This window comes from Ranitomeya variabilis, chromosome 4, assembly GCF_051348905.1.
Source record: "Ranitomeya variabilis isolate aRanVar5 chromosome 4, aRanVar5.hap1, whole genome shotgun sequence".
Taxonomy (NCBI): Eukaryota; Metazoa; Chordata; class Amphibia; order Anura; family Dendrobatidae; genus Ranitomeya; species Ranitomeya variabilis.
The window spans coordinates 373,944,501-373,967,078 of NC_135235.1; the positions used below are offsets into that span (position 1 = coordinate 373,944,501).

Below are 22,578 nucleotides of genomic sequence, written 5' to 3' on the forward strand. Positions count from 1 at the left end.
TTATGATCTATTAGTATTCCCAAGTCTTTTTCACATGTGCTGTTGCTTAGCTCTATGCCTCCCATTCTGTAAATGCTTTTTTCATTTTTATTGCCCAGATGTAGTACTTTGCATTTTTCCCTGTTAAAAACCATTCTGTTAGTTGCTGCCCACTGCTCCAGGTTATTTATATCTTTTTGAATCTTCTCTCTCTTCTCTAGTATTAGCTATCCCTCCTAGCTTTGTGTCATCAGCAAATTTAATCAGTGTACCCTCAATTCCTTCATCTAAATCATTGATAAAGATGTTGAACAATACAGGGCCCAGGACAGAACCCTGTGGTACCTCACTTGAGACATTCTTCCAACTGGAAGTACAGCCACTTACAATCACTCTTTGGGTCCGATCACTAAGCCAGTTATGAATCCACCTAACAGTTGCCTTGTCCATTCCATGCTTAGTCATTTTTTCAATAAGGATGGTGTGAGATACTTTGTCAAATGCTTTGCTGAAGTCAAGATATACTATATCTACAGCATTTCCCTGATCCACCCAGTCAGTGATTCTGTCATAGAAGGAAATTAAGTTAGTCTGACATGACTTAGTTACAAACCCATGCCGACTCTGGTTAATCACTTCATTCTTATCCAGGTACTTGCATACATGTTTAATAATTTGTTCAAAGATCTTTCCTGGTATAGAAGTCAGACTCACTGTCCTATAGTTCCCTGGGTCCACCTTCTTCCCCTTTCTGAAGATGGAACAACATTTGCTCTTTCTCCAGTCTTCTGGGACATCAACTGTTCTCGAAGAATTTTCAAAGATTATGGAGAGTGGTTCAAAAATTTCTTCTGCTATCTCCTTCAGTACTTTGGGGTGTAATTTATCTGGACCTGGAGACTTGAATTACTTTAAGTTAGCTAAGTGTTTCCTCACTATCTTTCTGTCTATAGATATCCTGGATTCTTCTATTACTTTAATAGGACAGTAAGATCAGTTGATGTTAAAAATAATTAAAAAAATAATAAATCATGTTATTCTCATCTTTCGGCTTCCCTGGCAGTCTTCCTGCTCCTCGCGATGCTCCCGTTCCCAATAATGCCTAGCGGCAATGACCTCAGATGACGTAGCGGTCTCGCGAGACTCACGTCATCACAGGTCATTGCCGCAAAGCATCACTAGGAATGTAAACATTGCGAGGAGAGGGAACGCTGCGAGGGACGCCGGAAGGTAAGAATATCACAATTTATTATTTTAATTATTTTTTTTTTATATGGTTCCTAGGGCCTGGAGGAGAGTCTCCTCTCCTCCACCCTGGGTACCAACCACACAAGATCTGCTTACTTCCCGCATGGTGGGCATAGCCACATGAGGAAAGTAAGCGGATCGAGGAAAGTAAGCGGATCAATGCATTCCTATGTGTTTGGAATCCCCGCGATTCTGCACAAGGAATGAACATGTTGCGTTTTTTTCCCAGAATGTGATTCTGCCGCAGAAAAAAATGCAACATGTGCACAAAAATTGCGGATTGCATTCTAATAATAGGATGCTTAATGTATGCGGTATTTTTTCGCGGTTTTATTGTGTTTTTATAGCGAAAAAACGCTAAAAAAACGCAAAAAATCCTGAACGTGTGCACATAGCCTCAGAGTTAAAAGTTGAACAGCCATTTCTCATTTTTACAATGCCATTTTTTTTTTTTTTTAAAAGGGACCACATAACATTTGAAGTCACTTTGAGGGGTCTATATGATATGATACCCAAATGTGACACCATTCTAAAAACTGCACCCCTCACGGTGCTCAAAACCACATTCAATAAGTTTATTAACCCTTCAAGGTGCTTCACAGGAATTTTTGGAATGTTTAAAAAACAAATGAACATTTAACTTTTTTTTCACAAAAAAATTAATTCAGATCCAATTTTTTTTTTTACTTTCCCATGGGTAACAGGAGAAATTAGACCCCAAAAGTTGTTGTGCAATTTGTCCTGAGTATGCCGATACCCCATATGTGGGGGTAAACCACTGTTTGGACGCCTGGCAGAACTCGGAAGGGAAGGAGCGCTGTTTGACTTTTTCAAAGCAAAATTGGATGGAATTGAGATCGGACACCATGTCGTGTTTGGAGAGCCCCTGATGTGCCTAAACAGTGGAAACACCCCACAAGTGACACCATTTAGGAAACTAGACCCCCCAAGGAACTTATCTAGATGTGTTGTGAGCACTTTGAACCCCCAAGTGCTTCACAGAAGTTTATAACGTAGAGCCGTGAAAATAAAAAAAATCTTATTTTTTCAGCAAAAATGATATTTTCGACCCAATTTTTTTATTTTACCAATGATAACAGGAGAAACTGGACCATAAAAGATTGTTGCGCAATTTCTCTTGAGTACACCAATACTGCATATGGAGGGGAATACTACTTTTGAGGCACAGTGCAAAGCTCAGAAGGGAAGAAGCGCCATATTGGAGTTCAGAGTGCTGCAATGGTTTGAGGGTGCCATGTCACATTGGCAGAGCCCCTGAGGTGCCAGAACAACAGAAACCAGCCTATATGTGAACTCATTTTACAAATTATACTCCCCAACAAATTCATCTAGGGGTGCAGTGATCATATTAACACCATGAGTGTGTCACAAAATTTTATACCATTGGGCAGTGAGGATAAAATAACTACATTTTTACCACCAAAATTTTGTTTTAGCCAAAGATTTTACATATTCAAAGACCCCATATGTGGCTGTACAGTACTACATAGCCATACGGAGAGACTCAGGAGGAACAGAGCGCTATTTCCCTATCAAAGTGAATGGGTCTGTGCACGTCAGTGTGTTTCCACGGACGGTGTGTCCGTGGGGAAAACACTCTGACATGTCCGTTTTTAATATCAACACAGGTTGCAAAACGTCCCGCACACTTGCACATGCATAACACACATGGATGTAATCCATGTGACACGCATTGGCGCCAGGCAAAAAGCGTTACAGTAAGCGCTGTTCACTGACACCGGATGCTGAATACGGCTCTCATCATTCTCCCCTGCTATGCCGGCGATCAGTGCGAGCATGGGAGAATGATGAGAGTTACATTTAAGTGATAGAAAAGACAGCAGGCGGCGGTTGATGAAACTATTACTCCCATCAGCCTATCCCTGATGCTGCTAATAACATGAGCGGCTAACAGGGGAATTCATCTGCCGAAGCCTGCGCTATAAATAAAATGAAAAAAACGGCATGGAATCCCCTGTATTTTTCAAAACCAGCCAGGCAAAACTCATAGCTGGAGTTTACAACCCTCACCTGTCAGCAAGGTTTATTATCAAGAACAGAGGGGTCCCCACGGCGTGGGGTCCCCCCATTTTTGACATCCAGCCTTGCTAAAGCTCACAGCTGGGGGCTGATAATCTCAGGCTGGTGAGGGACCATGGATATTAACCCCCCCCCCCACCAAGTCTAAAAATAGCAGCCCACAGCTGCCCAGAAAAGGCATATCTATTAGATGCACCAATTCTGGCATTTTGCCTGGCTCTTCCCACTTGCCATGTAGCGGTGGCAAGTGAGGTTCATATTTGTGGGGTTGATGTCACCTTTGTATTGTCAGGTGACAATAACCCCCAGCTCCGTAATGGAGAGGCGTCTATAAGTCACCTATCCACTACTAGTCCTATAGTTGTATGGTACATAAATACACAGCCAGAATAAAGTATTTTATTAGTAATAAAACAAAACACACTTTTCCATTTTTAGTTAAAAATAAACACAGTTATACTCACCTAAAGCCTAATCCACAAAAACCCTCGATCTCCTGTAATAAAACAAAAATTAAAAAATAACAAGTAATAAAAACAAGCATATCCCTCACCTGTGGGTCGTTCTGTCCAACGCCGTAATCCATGTCTGGGGGATAATTAGTTTTCAACCTGGACGGTGCCAAGATGCAATCGTCCAGGCTGAGAACCATTCCATTGGTGAATGAGCTGCTGTAAACGAAGAGTCAGTGACCGGCAGTGACATCATAGAGTGTACCTCCAGTCACTGAGGCTCCATTCCCAGCTGGGCTGAGTAGCGGTGAGATCCCCAGTAGCACTGGGAGCGCAAAGGTGACATCATGAGCGCTAATGGTGCTAGCGGGAATCTCATCAGATCTCACCACAGTTCAGCCAGTGAAACATAGTGGTGGCAGCATCATGCCATGGGGGTGTTTTTCTGCTGCAGAGACAGGATGACTAATAGTCATTGAAGGAAACACGAATGCGGAAAAGTACACAGTGCTCTGGACCTCAGACTTGTGACCATTCTTGACTGGCCCAGCCAGAGTCCTGACCTAAACCCAATTGAGCATCTCTGGAGAGCCCTGAAAATGGCTGTTCACCATCCAACCTGACTGAACTGGAGATGATCTGCAAAGAAGAACGGCAGAGGATCCCCAAATCCAGGTGTGAATAACTTGTTGCATCATTCCCAAGAAGACTCATGGCTGTACTAGCTCAAAAGGGTGCTTCTACTCAATACTAAGCAAAGGGTCTGAATACTTATGACAATGTGATATTTCAGTTTTTCTTTTTAAATAAATTTGCTGAAATTACTATATTTGTTTTTTGTCAAGATAGGGTGCAGAGTGTACATTAAATGAGAAAAAATATGAACTTTTTTGAATTTACCAAATGGCTGCAATGAAACGAAGTGAAAAATTTAAAGGGGTCTGAATACTTTCCGTACCCACTGTATGTTTGGCTACTGTCAAACACTAAAAGATGCTTTTTATTGCAAAAAAAAAAAAAAGATTTTGCCTCACCACATTTTGAGAGCTATAATTTTTTCATATTTTGGCCCATAGAGTCTTTGTGAGGTCTTGGGTTTTTTTTTTTCGGGACGAGCTGACATCTTTATTGGTACAATTTCAGGGCATAAGGCATTTTTTGATTGCTTTCTATTCCGATTTTTGGGAGTTAGGATGAACAAAAAACAGTGTTTCATGAACTTTTTTTTTTTTTTTTTGGGGGGGGTTATGCCGTTCCGTGTGTGGTAAAATTGATAAGGCAGTTTTATTCTTCAGGTCAGTACGATTACAGTGATGCCTCATTTACATCTTTTTTTAGGTTTTAGCGCTTTTATACAATAAAAACTATTTTAGAGAAAAAATTATTATTGCATTGCTTTATTCTGAGAGCTATAAGGGCTTGTTCACACTTTGCAGATTTTGCTGCGGATTTTTCCGCAGCGGATTTGGAAAAACCGCAGTGCAAAACTGCTGCGGTTTTCACTGCGGATTTTCCTGCGGTTTCTTCTGCGGATTCCTCTGCGGGTTTTCAACAGCACTTTCCTATTGGTGCATGTTGAAAACCGCTGCAGAATCCGCAGAAAGAAGTGACATGCTCCTTTTTTTCCCGCAGCAATTCTGCGCGTTTTTTTAAGGGATTTTCCGCAATGTGGGCACAGCGGTTTTTGTTTTCCATAGGGTAACATTGTACTGTACCCTGCACGGAAAACTGCGGCGGATCCGCAGCGTCAAATCCGTTGCAGATCCGCAGCAAAAACCGCAAAGTGTGAACATAGCCTCACTTTGACTTTTCTTTTCTGCTGATTTATATCCGTCTTTTTGATTGCGTATTATTCCACATTTTGTTTGGCAGTATGATTATACAGCATTGTTTTTTGCCTCGCTTTTATAATTTTTTTTATGGTGTCCACTAAAGGGGTTAACTAGTGGGACAGTTTTATAGGCCAGGTCGTTGCGGACGCGGAGATACCAAATATGTGTACTTTTAATGTTTATATTTTTAGATAGAATTTTTTTTTTTATTATTATTTTAGTTTTTAATATTTTTACATTTATTTAAAAAAAAAAATGTACTTTTTTCTAACTTTTTTTTTTTTTTTTTTTTTTTTTTTACTTTGTCCCACTATGGGACACTCATTTTTTGCAGGCTGATCGCTTCTATAGCATGGAGATCAAGCAGTGTCGCCAAGCCATAGAAACTGTCAGCTCTGCACTGACAGAGAGACTTGCTGATCATGCACTGTGCATGATCAGCAAGTTTCCTATATCTGGTGACCCGGATGTCATCATGACGACATCGGTCACCATGGCAACGACCGGGACCGCCGCGGGGTCTCTGATGCAAAGGCAGAGGGGCTGTCATCTCTCTGCCGGCTTCTGGAATGCTGCGATCGTGTTCGATCACAGCATTTTGGGGGTTAAAGTGTCGGGAGCACCTAGTGCTGGGTTTCAGCTGTCAGAATCACCTGCGCGCTCCCGATGCGTGTGGGCGATCGCGATGACCTGGTCAAATGGGCCCACGATACATGAACGGATCATTATGTCCATAGTCAGAAAGGGGTTAACTTCCACAATCCTGTCCTCCTTGGCAGCACTCATCAGGACTGTAATTTTTCCTTTCCCTCCAGTTATGATATTTCTTATCCAGGACTTTGTGGAAGGAGCTGCAGCCTTTGGAAAGTGAGCCATTACGCCCATGTTCATTTGTTTCCATCTTACGGTTTGTCCGTTTAATGACCAGTGTGAACATGTTCCTACATATTGCATGTACATCAATTTATACTCCAGTTTATTTCTTTTGGTTTTTCCTTAATTTCTTGCACTCTGAGCAGGTAATGGTGTGGCCTCCCTTTATTTGAGTTCAACATTACATTTATATTGCTTCCCTTGGCTGGGTGTCCATAGTTGGGGCCAGCTACTGCTCGGATCTTCACATTAAGTTCATTTTTGGCAGATGGCAAGGTTTTAATAATAGAGGTTAGGACCGTACACCCTGGCGTTGATGGGATGGCTTACGCTTTTTTTGTTTATCAAATACTATGTTTACTTGTACCCTATGTTGGTTAACCCCTTAGGGACAGAGCCAATTTGGTACTTAATGACCAAGCCAATTTTTACAATTCTGACAACTGTCACTTTATGAAGTTATAAGTCTGGAACGCTTCAATAAACCCCACTGATTCTGTGACTGTTTTTTCGTGACTTATTGTACTTCATGTCATCGGTATAATTTCTTCGATAGGACTTGCATTTATTTCTGGAAAAAAACAGAAATTTGGCAATAATTTTGAACCTTAACATTTAGCAATTTTCAAACTTGTAATTTTTGTATCATTAAATCAGAGAGTGGTGTCACATAAAATAGTTAATAAATAACATTTCCCACATATCTTCTTTACATCAGCACAATTTTGAAAACAATTTTTTTTCTGTTAGGAAGTTATAAGGGTTAAAAGTTCTCATTTTTCCAACAAAATTTACAAAACCATTTTTTTAGGACCACCTCACATTTGAAGTGTGTTTGGGGGGGGTCAATATATCAGAAGATATCCAAAAGTGACACCATTCTTCCTAAAAACTGCATCCCTCAAGGTGCGCAAAACCACATTCAAAAAGTTTATTACCGTATATACGGTATAAGCCGACCCGAGTATAAGCCGACCCCCCTAATTTTGCCACAAAAAACTGGGAAAACTTATTGACTCGAGTATAAGCCTAGGGTAGAAAATGCAGCAGCTACCGGTGAATTTCAAAAATAAAAATAGATGCTCCATACCGTTCATTATGGCCCCATAGCTGTGCCATATAGTGCTCTGCACCATTCATTATTGCCCCACAGCTGTACCATAGAAAGCTGTGCCATATAGTGCTCTGCACCATCCATTATTGCCCCACAGCTGTACCATAGAAAGCTGTGCCATATAGTGCTCTGCACCGTTCATTACTGCCCCATAGATTTGCCATATAGTGCTCTGCACCGTTCATTATTGCCCCATAGCTGTGCCATATAGTGCTCTGCACCGTTCATTATTGCCCCATAGCTGTGCCATATAGCGCTCTGCACCGTTCATTATTGCCCCATAGCTGTGCCATATAGTGCTCTGCACCGTTCATTATTGCCCCATAGCTGTGCCATATAGTGCTCTGCACCGTTCATTATTGCCCCATAGCTGTGCCATATAGTGCTCTGCACCATTCATAATTGCCCCATAGCTGTGCCATATATTGCTCTGCACCGTTCATTATTGCCCCATAGCTGTGCCATATAGTGCTCTGCACCGTTCATTATTGCCCCATAGCTGTGCCATATAGTGCTCTGCACCGTTCATTATTGCCCCATAGCTGTGCCATATAGTGCTCTGCACCGTTCATTATTGCCCCATAGCTGTGCCATATAGTGCTCTGCACCATTCATTATTACCCCATAGCTGTACCATAGAAAGCTGTGCCATATAGTGCTCTGCACCGTTCATTACTGCCCCATAGATTTGCCATATAGTGCTCTGCACCGTTCATTATTGCCCCATAGCTGTGCCATATAGTGCTCTGCACCGTTCATTATTGCCCCATAGCTGTGCCATATAGCGCTCTGCACCGTTCATTATTGCCCCATAGCTGTGCCATATAGTGCTCTGCACCGTTCATTATTGCCCCATAGCTGTGCCATATAGTGCTCTGCACCGTTCATTATTGCCCCATAGCTGTGCCATATAGTGCTCTGCACCATTCATAATTGCCCCATAGCTGTGCCATATATTGCTCTGCACCGTTCATTATTGCCCCATAGCTGTGCCATATAGTGCTCTGCACCGTTCATTATTGCCCCATAGCTGTGCCATATAGTGCTCTGCACCGTTCATTACCCCATAGCTGTACCATAGAAAGCTGTGCCATATAGTGCTCTGCACCATTCATTATTACCCCATAGCTGTACCATAGAAAGCTGTGCCATATAGTGCTCTGCACCGTTCATTACTGCCCCATAGATTTGCCATATAGTGCTCTGCACCGTTCATTATTGCCCCATAGCTGTGCCATATAGTGCTCTGCACCGTTCATTATTGCCCCATAGCTGTGCCATATAGCGCTCTGCACCGTTCATTATTGCCCCATAGCTGTGCCATATAGTGCTCTGCACCGTTCATTATTGCCCCATAGCTGTGCCATATAGTGCTCTGCACCGTTCATTATTGCCCCATAGCTGTGCCATATAGTGCTCTGCACCATTCATAATTGCCCCATAGCTGTGCCATATATTGCTCTGCACCGTTCATTATTGCCCCATAGCTGTGCCATATAGTGCTCTGCACCGTTCATTATTGCCCCATAGCTGTGCCATATAGTGCTCTGCACCGTTCATTATTGCCCCATAGCTGTGCCATATAGTGCTCTGCACCGTTCATTATTGCCCCATAGCTGTGCCATATAGTTCTCTGCACCGTTCATTATTGCCCCATAGCTGTGCCATATAGTGCTCTGCACCATTCATTATTGCCCCATAGCTGTGCCATATAGTGCTCTGCACCGTTCATTATTGCCCCATAGCTGTGCCATATAGTGCTCTGCACCATTCATTATTGCCCCATAGCTGTACCATAGAAAGCTGTGCCATATAGTGCTCTGCACCGTTCAGAATTGCCCCATAGCTGTGCCATATAGTGCTCTGCACCGTTCATAATTGCCCCATAGCTGTGCCATATAGTGCTCTGCACCGTTCATTATTGCCCCATAGCTGTGCCATATAGTGCTCTGCACCGTTCATAATTGCCCCATAGCTGTGCCATATAGTGCTCTGCACCGTTCATTATTGCCCCATAGCTGTGCCATATAGTGCTCTGCACTGTTCATTATTGCCCCATAGCTGTGCCATATAGTGCTCTGCACCGTTTATTATTGCCCCATAGCTGTGCCATATAGTGCTCTGCACCGTTCATAATTGCCCCATAGCTGTGCCATATAGTGCTCTGCACCGTTCAGAATTGCCCCATAGCTGTGCCATATAGTGCTCTGCACCGTTCATTATTGCCCCATAGCTGTGCCATATAGTGCTCTGCACCGTTCATTATTGCCCCATAGCTGTGCCATATAGTTCTCTGCACCGTTCATTATTGCCCCATAGCTGTGCCATATAGTGCTCTGCACCATTCATTATTGCCCCATAGCTGTGCCATATAGTGCTCTGCACCGTTCATTATTGCCCCATAGCTGTGCCATATAGTGCTCTGCACCGTTCATTATTGCCCCATAGCTGTGCCATATAGTGCTCTGCACCGTTCAGAATTGCCCCATAGCTGTGCCATATAGTGCTCTGCACCGTTCATAATTGCCCCATAGCTGTGCCATATAGTGCTCTGCACCGTTCATAATTGCCCCATAGCTGTGCCATATAGTGCTCTGCACCGTTCATAATTGCCCCATAGCTGTGCCATATAGTGCTCTGCACCGTTCATTATTGCCCCATAGCTGTGCCATATAGTGCTCTGCACTGTTCATTATTGCCCCATAGCTGTGCCATATAGTGCTCTGCACCGTTCATAATTGCCCCATAGCTGTGCCATATAGTGCTCTGCACCGTTCATAATTGCCCCACAGCTGTGCCATATAGTGCTATGCACCGTTCATTATTGCCCCATAGCTGTGCCATATAGTGCTCTGCACCGTTCATTATTGCCCCATAGCTGTGCCATATAGTGCTCTGCACTGTTCATTATTGCCCCATAGCTGTGCCATATAGTGCTCTGCACCGTTCATAATTGCCCCATAGCTGTGCCATATAGTGCTCTGCACCGTTCATTATTGCCCCATAGCTGTGCCATATAGTGCTCTGCACCGTTCATTATTGCCCCCATAGCTGTGCCATATAGTGCTCTGCACCGTTTATTATTGCCCCATAGCTGTGCCATATAGTGCTCTGCACCGTTCAGAATTGCCCCATAGCTGTGCCATATAGTGCTCTGCACCGTTCATTATTGCCCCCATAGCTGTGCCATATAGTGCTCTGCACCGTTTATTATTGCCCCATAGCTGTGCCATATAGTGCTCTGCACCGTTCATTATTGCCCCCATAGCTGTGCCATATAGTGCTCTGCACCGTTTATTATTGCCCCATAGCTGTGCCATATAGTGCTCTGCACCGTTTATTATTGCCCCCATAGCTGTGCCATATAGTGCTCTGCACCGTTTATTATTGCCCCATAGCTGTGCCATATAGTGCTCTGCACCGTTCAGAATTGCCCCATAGCTGTGCCATATAGTGCTCTGCACCGTTCATTATTGCCCCCACAGCTGTGCCATATAGTGCTCTGCACCGTTTATTATTGCCCCCAAAGCTGTGCCATATAGTGCTCTGCACCGTTCATTATTGCCCCATAGCTGTGCCATATAGTGCTCTGCACCGTTCATTATTGCCCCATAGCTGTGCCATATAGTGCTCTGCACCGTTCATTATTGCCCCCATAGCTGTGCCATATAGTGCTCTGCACCGTTTATTATTGCCCCATAGCTGTGCCATATAGTGCTCTGCACCGTTCATAATTGCCCCATAGCTGTGCCATATAGTGCTCTGCACCGTTCAGAATTGCCCCATAGCTGTGCCATATAGTGCTCTGCACCGTTTATTATTGCCCCATAGCTGTACCATATAGTGCTCTGCACCCTTTATTATTGCCCCCATAGCTGTGCCATATAGTGCTCTGCACCGTTTATTATTGCCCCATAGCTGTGCCATATAGTGCTCTGCACCGTTTATTATTGCCCCCATAGCTGTGCCATATAGTGCTCTGCACCGTTTATTATTGCCCCATAGCTGTGCCATATAGTGCTCTGCACCGTTCAGAATTGCCCCATAGCTGTGCCATATAGTGCTCTGCACCGTTTATTATTGCCCCATAGCTGTGCCATATAGTGCTCTGCACCGTTCATTATTGCCCCCACAGCTGTGCCATATAGTGCTCTGCACCGTTTATTATTGCCCCCAAAGCTGTGCCATATAGTGCTCTGCACCGTTCATTATTGCCCCATAGCTGTGCCATATAGTGATCTGCACCGTTTATTATTGCCCCATAGCTGTGCCATATAGTGCTCTGCACCGTTCATTATTGCCCCATAGCTGTGACATATAGTGCTCTGCACCGTTTATTATTGCCCCATAGCTGTGCCATATAGTGCTCTGCACCGTTCATTATTGCCCCATAGCTGTGACATATAGTGCTCTGCACCGTTTATTATTGCCCCATAGCTGTGCCATAGAAAGCTGTGCCATTGCTGCTGCTGCAATAAAAATAATAAAAGACATACTCACCTCTCTTGCTTGCAGCTCCTCAGCGTCCCGTCCCGGCGTCTCTCTGCACTGACTGATCAGGCAGAGGGCGGCGCGCACACTATATGCGTCATCGCGCCCTCTGACCTGAACAGTCAGTGCGGAGAGAGAGACGCCGGGAAGACAGAGCGGCGCCCGGCGTGTGGAACGCGGACAGGTGAATATGTAATACTTACCTGCTCCCGGTGTCCCGCTCCTTCCCCCGGACAGCTGGTCTTCGGTGCCGCAGCCTCTTCCTCTGTCAGCGGTCACCGGCACCGCTGATTAGAGAAATGAATAGGCGGCTCCGCCCCTATGGGATCCACTCCCATAGGGGCGGAGCCGCCTATTCATTTCTCTAATTAGCGGTCCCACGTGACCGCCGACAGAGGAAGAGCTGCGGCACCCGGAGACCGTGGGACAGGCAGGGGGGGCGCCAGGAGCCCCGGAAGCAGGTAAGTATGCCTCAGCACCCTCTCCCCCGCCGACCGTGACTCGAGTATAAGCCGAGAGGGGCATTTTCAGCCCAAAAATTTGGGCTGAAAATCTCGGCTTATACTCGAGTATATACGGTAATCCTTCAGGTGTTTCACGAGAACTAAAGCAATGTGGAAGGAAAAAAAATGAACATTTTACTTTTTTCATAAAAAAATTGACTTTGGAACCTAACTATTTTCACTTTCATTTCACTTTCAATTTGTAGTGCAATTTCTCCTGTGTACGCCGATACCCCATATGTGAGGGAAAGCCACTGTTTGGGCTCATGGCATGGCTCAGAAGGGAGGGAGCACCGTTTGACTTTAACACAAAATTGGCTGGAATCAATGGCAGGCGCCATGTCGCGTTTGGAGACCCCCTGATGTACCTAAACAGTGGAAACCGCCAATTCTAACTCCAACCCCAACACACCCCTAACCCTAATCCCAACCCTAACCCCAACACACCCCTAATCTTAATCCCAACCCTAACCCCAACACACCCCTAACCCTAATCCCAAGCCTAACCCAACACACCTCAACCCTAATCCCAACCCCGACACGACCCTAACCCCAACACTAACCCTAGCCCAACCATTTTTGCATTTTATATAAATGTAACCATAAGTAGTAAATTAGTTATAAAACGTAAAAGCACCACTCCAGCTGTGAATAAAAAGAAAACCTGCTGGAGAGGTGATTAAGATCCAAGTCCCTTGCACCCCTGTCTGATACTCCTCTTGCAGCGTTTCCATCTGTTTTCGCTACCGCTCCGATCTGTTTCCTGCAGTCTGCAACCTGCCGACCGCTCCAGTATTTGCTGGAGCGAGACAGAGGTCACTAATCAATGCAAGTCTATGAGAGCCTCCTTCTAGCTCTCATAGACTTGCACTGAAAACTTGTGATGTAGCTTCTGACTTCCATCCAGTCTGAAGCTGCGCTCACAAGATGACGTTGCGATAATGGAGCCGTGGCGAAGAACTGTGAAGACACCGGAGGGCGACTATATTACAGGGAGCAAGGGACTTGCATTTAAAGCACCACTCTTGTTGTAAAAAAAACAAACAAACACTCCAGTGGTGCTTTAAATACCTATACCCCCTCTTCAGTCTGCTGACGCCTCACAATTTCTGCGTGCATTGCTCACGTGATCACTGCAGCAAATCACTGGCTTCAGCAAAGATGATGGCGCATGATCTCTACAGGAAGTACAAAAAAATGGAGATCCACTGGATTGAAAATGTGAAGGTTTTTTCTAATTAACCTGTTCAGTACTCGTCTTTATTAATGCACAACCTGGAATACTCTTTAATTCAGGTTAATGCAGAACTCACCATAGACCAACAAAGCAACCTACCGTATTCGATGCTTGAAGACCTTGGGATCCCCATCATCTCTGCACCGTTTACCCTTTAACAGGCGATGAGTCTCTTCGTCGTCTTCATCAGAGATGGGGAGAAAATCTGGATTTCGGTGTCCCTTTGCAACCTTTTTTCGCTGTAGAGGTTTTAGCTCATAATCAGAGCTTGGGCAGTCATACATGCTCTCATCTTCCTCATCCTCCATGCTCTGCTCTTGCTCATCAGGAGAGTACACCGACCCCTCGCTATCATGTTTCTGACTGCTTTCTGTGGACGGGACATCTCTTTTACATGAAATTCCTGTCCTGGACAGAGTATGCAAGGCTTTGCACTGTAATTTATGCATTCTTTTGGTCAACCTTTTCTCAGCCGATGGCATGGTGACACTTTGATTTACTGATTTGAAAGCTCTTCCATCCTTCTTAGCCTCTTTTTTCACTCTCTGTTTTCGACCTTTTTTTGTAGCAAAGGAACATTTCCTCTGCGCTGCCATTTGCGCTTGATCAGCCAGGTATTTCTCAAAATCTGAGGTCTCATTTAGCATTAGTTTTCTTGGCTTATGTTCTTCTTTCGGTGTTATCTTTGTGCCAAATGGTGTCATCTGCCCTGTGCGGATGAGCTCTTCCCAATCATTATCTTGAACCGGCATCAACATACTGCCCAAAGAAGTGGGCAACGCATCTGAAGAAATTAGAAAGCATATGCATGGATTTGGTTATACAATTCAAAGGTGAGACATTGACAAAAGGGATAGCAGCAGTCAAACGAGAAGATAAATGGATGATGAGGACTCACCATCATCCACATCTTCTGACAGGAGCTGTTCGGGACCACTCTCCTCCTGGGTGATACCCAATCGTCGAAGTTTAGCCTTCATTTTTTTCAGCTGCTGTTCCTAAGACGGTAAAATGCAAACAGATTAGTAGAAAACATTACCATTGGGATGCTGTTTTAATGTGTATGCAATGTATGTTTTTGTCCTATTGTTGCTCGCATATGCTTAAGGGTGGGGGGGAGGGGGAGGAAAGGGGGAGTAATTCAAAATATGTTAAACAGGTCTATTCCCCTTTTGATATAATTGCAATCAGGGCCAGACTGGCCATCTGGCAATTCTGGCAAATGCCAGAGGGGCCTGTCTAGTCATGGGCTGCCTTGCCTGCTACGTTGTTAACAGAATCGGTGTTCTCAAGACTCCCATACTGTTAAGAGTTGTGATGAAGTACAAAGTTACTGACTCCGTCACTTGCCCCAACAGGCCACGGGTATCATTAGAAATATTGGTCTTGAAGAAACATCTTCCTTTCCTACATCCAGGGTAATATTAGTAATATATCCCATCAGGTTCATGGGGAAGGGGACAACATGGGCCTGTGTGATTTCAAATGCCAGGACTGAATTTCAGTCCCAGTCCGTACCCTATTGCAATTGTTTGTTAATTTGATTACTGTTAATAAAAACACTTATCTGATTTATAAAAAAAAAAAAAAAAAAAAAGGTTTCATGAAATGCAGACAGGTTGCTGTCACCAATACTCTGATTGCCAGAGGCCAGGCAATAGATGAAAAAAGTCCCACAGAGCGAAACCTGCTGTTTTGGTCTATACTACAATGGATTCTAGTTTCCCAGTCTGTTTGAGCCATTCTTCATAACTCTGCCCCCATGAATATAGATTTTTAACATTTACCAACCTACAACAAACAACTATTTCATTCTGGAACTTCCCTGCAGCATTTGTACAACCCCTGGCAAAAATTATGGAATCACCGGCCTTGGAGGATGTTCATTCAGTTGTATAATTTTGTAGAAAAAAAGCAGATCACAGACATGGCACAAAACTAAAGTCATTTCAAATGGCAACTTTCTGGCTTTAAGAAACACTAAAAGAAATCAAGAACAAAAAATGTGGTAGTCAGTAATGGTTACTGTTGTGAATTTGGTTTCTGGGCTCCCCCGGTGGTCACTGGTGGTACTGAACTTTTGTGCTTCATCGCCTCTGTTCACCTGTTTCCATCAGGATGTGGGAGTTGTCTATTTAGCCTTGCTCCTCAGTCATTTCTATGCCGGCCAACAATGTTACCAGAAGCCTTTCTGTTGCATGTTCCTGCTCCTAGACTACTATCAGCTAAGTTGGACTTGTAGTCCTAAGTTTGTTTTGCATTTTTGTTCCAGTTCTCTGTGATTGTTAATTTCTGAGGCTGGAAGCTCTTGTGAACTGAAATTGCCACTCTGGTGTCATGAGTTGATATTAGAGTCTTAAAGTAATTTCAGGATGGTGTTTGAAAGGGTTTTCAGCTGACTGTGAAGTTCCCTTTTCTGTCTTCCTACTATCTAGTAAGCGGACCTCAATTTGCTAAACCTATCTTCATACTTCGTATGTCAATTTCCTCTGAAATCACCGACAATATATGTGGGGGCTACTGTCTGCCTTTTGGGGAAAATTTCTCTAGAGGTAAGCCAGGTCTGTATTTTCCTCTGCTAGGGTCAGTCAGTTCTCCGGCTGGCGCTGGGCGTCTAGGGATAAAACGTAGGCACGCTACCCGGCCACTGTTATTTGTGCGGTAGGTTTAGCTCACAGTCAGCTCGAGTTCCCATCTTCCAAGAGCTAGTCCTTTTTGTATGCTTTACTACGTTCTCTTGCCATTGAGAACCATGACAGGTTACATTTTTTAACCAAACATAGGGGAAAAATAATGGAATCACTCAATTCTGAGGAAAAAATAATGGAATCATGAAAAACAAATAAACAAAAAAACACTCCAACACATCACTAGTATTTTGTTGCACCACCTCTGGCTTTTATAACAGCTTGCAGTCTCTGAGGCATGGACTTAAAGGGAACCTGTCACCCTGTTTTTTCAATATGAGGTAAAAATAGTGTTCAATAGGGCCTGAGCTGTGCTGTACAATAGTGCCTTTATTATCCCCTGATTCCCCACCTTTGCTGCCAAAAAAACCTTAGTAAAGTCGCCGTTTTCGGCTGTCAATCACACAGGTCTGGTCAAATGGGCGTGGTGAAATCGCTGTTTCTCCCCCACCTCTTGCTTTTCTTCCCGGCGTTGGCGTAGTGGTTCGCGCATGCGCAACAGCCGAATGCACTGCGCAGTGGCAGAAAAAGAGAGCGATCTGCGCTATTCACCGGTTTATCGGTGGCCGCCATCTTCCTGAGGCCGCACGTGCGCAGAAGGAGTGCTCTGCTTCCCGGGGCTTCAGGAAAATGGCCGCGGGATGCCGCGCGTGCGCAGATGGAGATCGCGGTGGCCATTTTCCTGACGCCGAGTTGCGAACTCGGCTTCAGGAAAATGGCCGCCGCGATCTCCATCTGCGCAAGCGCGGCATCCCGCGGCCATTTTCCTGAAGCCCCGGGAAGCAGAGCACTCCATCTGCGCACGCACGGCCTCAGGAAGATGGCCACCGCCACCGATAAACCGGTGAATAGCGCAGATCACGCTCTTTTTCTGCCGCTGCGCAGTGCATTCGGCTGTTGCGCATGCGCGAACCACTACGCCAACGCCGGGAAGAAAAGCAAGAGGTGGGGGAGAAACATTTCACCACGCCCATTTGACCAGACCTGCGTGATTGACAGCTGAAAACGGCAACTTTACTAAGGTATTTTGGCAGCAAAGGTGGGGAATCAGGGGATAATAAAGGCACTATTGTACAGCACAGCTCAGGCCCTATTGAACACTATTTTTACCTCATATTGAAAAAACGGGGTGACAGGTTCCCTTCAATGAGTGTCAAACAGTACTCTTCATCAATCTGGCTCCAACTTTCTCTGATTGCTGTTGCCAGATCAGCTTTGCAGGTTGGAGCCTTGTCATGGACAATTTTCTTCAACTTCCACCAAAGATTTTCAATTGGATTGAGATCTGGACTATTTGCAGGCCATGACATTGACCTTATGTGTCTTTTTTCAAGGAATGTTTTCACAGTTTTTTTGCTCTATGGCAGGATGCATTATCATCTTGAAAAATTATGTCATCATCCCCAAACATCCTTTCAATTGCTGGGATAAGAAAAGTGTCCAAAATACCAACACAAACTTGTGCATTTATTGAAGATGTAATGACAGCCATCTCCCCATTGCCTTTACCTGACATGCAGCCCCATATCATCACTGACTGTGGAAATTTGCATGTTCTCTTCAGGCAGTCATCTTTATAAATCTCATTAGAACGGCACCAAACAAAAGTTGCAGCATCATCACCTTGCCCAATGCAGATTCGTGATTCATCACTGAAAATGACTTTCATTCAGTCATCCACAGTCCACGATTGCTTTTCCTTAGCCCATTGTAACCTTGTTTTTTTCTGTTTAGGTGTTAATGATGGCTTTCGTTTAGCTTTTCTGTATGAAAATCCCATTTCCTTTAGGCGGTTTCATACAGTTCGGTCACAGAACTCGTTCATTTGTTTTGTTCTGCATTTCCTGTTTTGGAGACATATTGCTTTAAGTTTCCGGTCTTGACAGTTTGAGGTCTTCCTTGGTCTACCAGTATGTTTGCCTTTAACAACCTTCCCATGTTTGTATTTGGTCCAGATTTTAGACACAGCTGACTGAACAACCAACATCTTTTGCAATATTGCGTGATGATTTACCCTCTTTTAAGAGTATGATAATCCACTCCTGTTTCAATTGACATCTCTCGTGTTGGAGCCATGATTCATGTCAGTACACTTGGTGCAACAGCTCTCCAAGTTGTGATCACTCCTTTTTAGATGCAGACTAACGAGCAGATCTAATTTGATGCAGGTGTTATTTTTGGGTATGAAAATTTACAGGGTGATTCCATAATTTTTCCCCTATCCTTGGTTTAAAAAGTAACCATTACCGACTACCACATTTTTTGTTCTTGATTTCTTATAGTGTTTCTTAAAGCCAAAAAGTTGCCATTTGAAATGACTTTAGTTTTGTGCAATGTCTGTGATCTGCCTTTTTTCTACAAAATTTAACAACTGAATGAACATCTTACAAGGCCGGTGATTCCATAATTTATGCCAGGAGTTGTATTTACTGCATCGGAAAGTGGTATGGATGATGGAACCACTATGACAACCATTAGATCAGTGGTGGCCCCATCGGCATAAGATGAGAGATGGAGAAGGAATAATAAGTTCACACTTACTATAAGGGAATGAGTTTTGAGCTCCACGTTTTAAAAAGGATATTCAGACATTCGAGTCAGTTCAATGGTGGACATTGATTAGCGTGTTCGGGGAAAATTAAAAAGGTAGTATGTATATCTCAAATAATTACCATGGGCAGAGTGAGTTATTTGAAAAATGTAATAGAGCAGCACATAATTAGCTAGGTACTATGTTAGATCATCCAATAGTGATGAGCGAGTGTACTCGTTGCTCGGGTTTTCCGGAGCACACTCGGGTGACCTCCGAGTATTTGTAAGTGTTCGGAGATTTAGTTTTCATCACGGCAGCTGAATGATTTACAGCTATTAGCCAGGCTGAGTACATGTGGGGGTTGCCTGTTTGCTAGGTAATCCCCACATGTAATCAAGCTGGCTAATAGCTGTAAATCATGCTGCTGAGGAGATGAAAACTTAATCTCCGAGCAGTCATAAATACTCGGAGATCACCCGAGCGTGCTCGGGCAAACCCGAGAAACGAGTACACTCGCTCATCACTATCATCCAACATAACATGCACATCAACACCAGACAGCCAGTAGGTCGACGAATCTACCAGCAATAGAAAATTTGCTATTCCCTTGATAATCAATTTTATATATACTATTAGGGCTGCTGTCACACTAGCAGCATTTGGTCAGTATTTTACATCAGTATTTGAAACCAAAACCAGGAGTGGGTGATAAATGCAGAGGTGGTGCATATGTTTCGATTATACTTTTACTCTAATTGTTCCACTCCTGGTTTTGGCTTACAAATACTGATGTAAAATACTGACCAAATACGGCTAGTGTGACGGCAGCCTTATTATTATTTATTTATATAGCACCATTAATTCCATGGTGCTGTACATGAGGAGTTACATACAAATTACAGGTATCATTTACAGTAAACAAATTTACGATGATAGACTGGTTCAGGGGGACCGGTCCTTGCGGACTTACATTCTTACATATACATTCTTCTATATACTATAGTCCATCGCAATTAAAGAAAACGATTTATTTATTTATCATTTCCCTTTATCATTGCCCTAAGAATGTGACATCATTTCCAGATTGAGGGACGCATATCCGAGTGATGGAGCGCAAAAACGAGGCTGTGACACACATGCGTAACTTCCGACTGGTGTGCCACGTATTATTTGCATAAAAGGAGTTACCATAGTCTCGGGGAGAGGAGAAATGCCAGTTACATCGCAATTCCCCAGTGGAATTGCGGGCAGCTAGATTAGTACAAAAGATGGAACTCCTCATGATGGGAGGCTGCAAAAGTTGGGCTTGTTTAGCTTAGAAAAAAAGACGTCTTAGGCTATGTGCACACATCCGGAATTGCCGCAGAAATTTCCGCGGCAATTCAGCAACTGTGCCGCGGGTAAAACGCATGCGGAATTGGCATACGTTTTCCCGCTAAACACTAGTGTTTTACAAGCGTAATTAGCTTGCAGAATGCTAGCGTTTTCCAAGCGATCTGTAGCATCGCTTGGAAAACTGATTGACAGGTTGGTCAAACTTTTCAAACGTAGTGTTTGACAAGTGTGACCAACCTTTTACTATTGACGAGGATTGCTCGCCCTTCGGGCTCGCGCGGTGATTACAAACCACACAATGGGGTGTACCCACGCACCAGACTGGCGTATGTGCAGACTAATAGCAAACAAAAAAAACCTGGTGTACCTCTCCTGCCACACCTACCTTGTGTATGAAAAAGCTCTGTAGTTAATACTGTTCGGGTAGAGCTATCCGATAGCGCTATCCATGAAGAAAGTGAAAGGGTACAGCTATCCTATAGCCCTATTCCTAAAGGAAATGAACGGGTAGAGCTATCCAATAGCGCTATTCTTCAATGTTCCTGAGCATAAGCTATTTCACATGGTTGAGCACACTTGGGATCTGCACTGTCGATGCATAATGCCTTTTGATTTTGTTTTATATATTCGATCCTGTCTGATTCAATTTTGACTTAACTGTCAATGATTAAAAATTGTTGCGTCAACTTCCAGCATTTAAAAGGGGATTGAACTCGTTACAAATGGCAAGCCTGTATGCATAATACTGCACCAGGGTGATTTTTTCTTGTCGATCTTGATCCACTGGTATGGATGGTAGATGAATGTCACCAATTCCTTGATGTTGCACACTTAGGGCAATTGGAGTTGTCAAATGTATTGTCCATCCACTGTCCCCATATGAGAATAGAAGTGGATATGTCATTGCATCACACTTTCTGTGAAGAAAGCCGATTTGAACAGCTTGGTTTTCACATTTGAGATGAACTCTGATGTCCCTATTAAACCAGGGTTCACCCATTGCATTTTGATAAATTATAGCTACTTCATTGTACCTTGGTGCATTGCAGCGCCTCTGGTCATCATTGTAGTCATTTATAATTGACATTGTTATTTCGAGTGGATTGCGATTTTCTTATTCAGCAATCCTCTCTTCCTCTATGTCAAATTCCCTCATCATTGTGAAGGCTCTTGCGAGTGGGTTAATTGCTTTCATTTTCCCACCAAGAGATGATAGCAGTGCTGGGAGGCACTTTCTATTTGCTTGACTTCTTGTACTTAATGCTTCTTCACTGTCCAAGATATAAATCTGGGCAAACTTGAGAGTACTACCCACAGCGGGATGCAATGGGGCAGTTCTGTGGTAAATTTGTCCATGAATTCGAAAACAGTATGGACCATGCCCAGGAGGTGGCGCTACTTGTGCTCCCATTGATGCCAAAGCAAGCGAGCTATTGTATGGCCTTATATTAGCCATAAAGTTATTGGAGTGCTGATGCTCTCCTTTCATCAACTTGACTAATTGATCATCCATACGAATGGGACGTAATTGGATGCGCCCTCTCTTGCAGCGGGAAGGGAATGTTTTGTCCTGCACCATTTCGTCTTTGAAATTTTTAGATTGGCAGAACTGACATCGAAATGTCAGTTCGCCAGCATAGTGCTCTTCAATACGTGTCTCATCAATTTGATTGAGAAGTCCTCTAGCGTCAAATGTAACTTGCCGTCATCCGGTGGCTCTTGCATTTTGGACAAGTATTCTATCTTGTTCTCTTTTTTTGTGAAATATGTATATCACTTTGTGCATTGCGTGTTGCTCGTCATGCAGCATTAGATGCTCTACGTGATTCAGTTACTTTATTCGTTTCTCTTGCTCTGGCCGCCCTGTGTCGGGCTGCATCAGCAGTTCTTCGACAATTTCGTTCATCTTCAGTTTCATTAAGATGCAGGTTACGAATCCATATGTGATTCGCTTCTCTACGTGCAGCAGTGCGCTCAATTTGATCCATCTTTGCAATGCCTCACAGTGTTGTCTCACAGGCTAACATTCAAAAAAGGCTTATCTCTTAATTCGCCACCAGGGGGAGCTCCTCTCCTTTAGTATCCATGGTTACGCCCAACTGTGGATGACTCATTGTGCACAGACACATGGACACGTCCAAATTAGGTATATTGATGCTGCCTATGCAGCATCAATAGTAAAAAGATCTAATGTTAAAAATAATAAATCGTGATATTCTCACCGTCCAGCGTC

General features: G+C 43.8%; 1 protein-coding gene across 5 annotated transcripts in view; it reads right to left on the reverse strand.

Moving 5' to 3' along the window:
* ERCC6 (ERCC excision repair 6, chromatin remodeling factor) overlaps positions 1–22,578 on the reverse strand; it is a 179,547-nt gene that overhangs the window by 125,464 nt on the left and 31,505 nt on the right. For all 5 annotated transcript variants that reach the window (XM_077250751.1, XM_077250752.1, XM_077250754.1 and 2 more), the window contains exons 4-5: positions 14,689–14,788; positions 13,890–14,574 (exon numbers count right to left, since the gene is read on the reverse strand). In XM_077250751.1, coding sequence (XP_077106866.1) covers positions 13,890–14,574; positions 14,689–14,788 — 785 coding nt within the window. The remainder of the gene's footprint in view (positions 1–13,889; positions 14,575–14,688; positions 14,789–22,578) is intronic.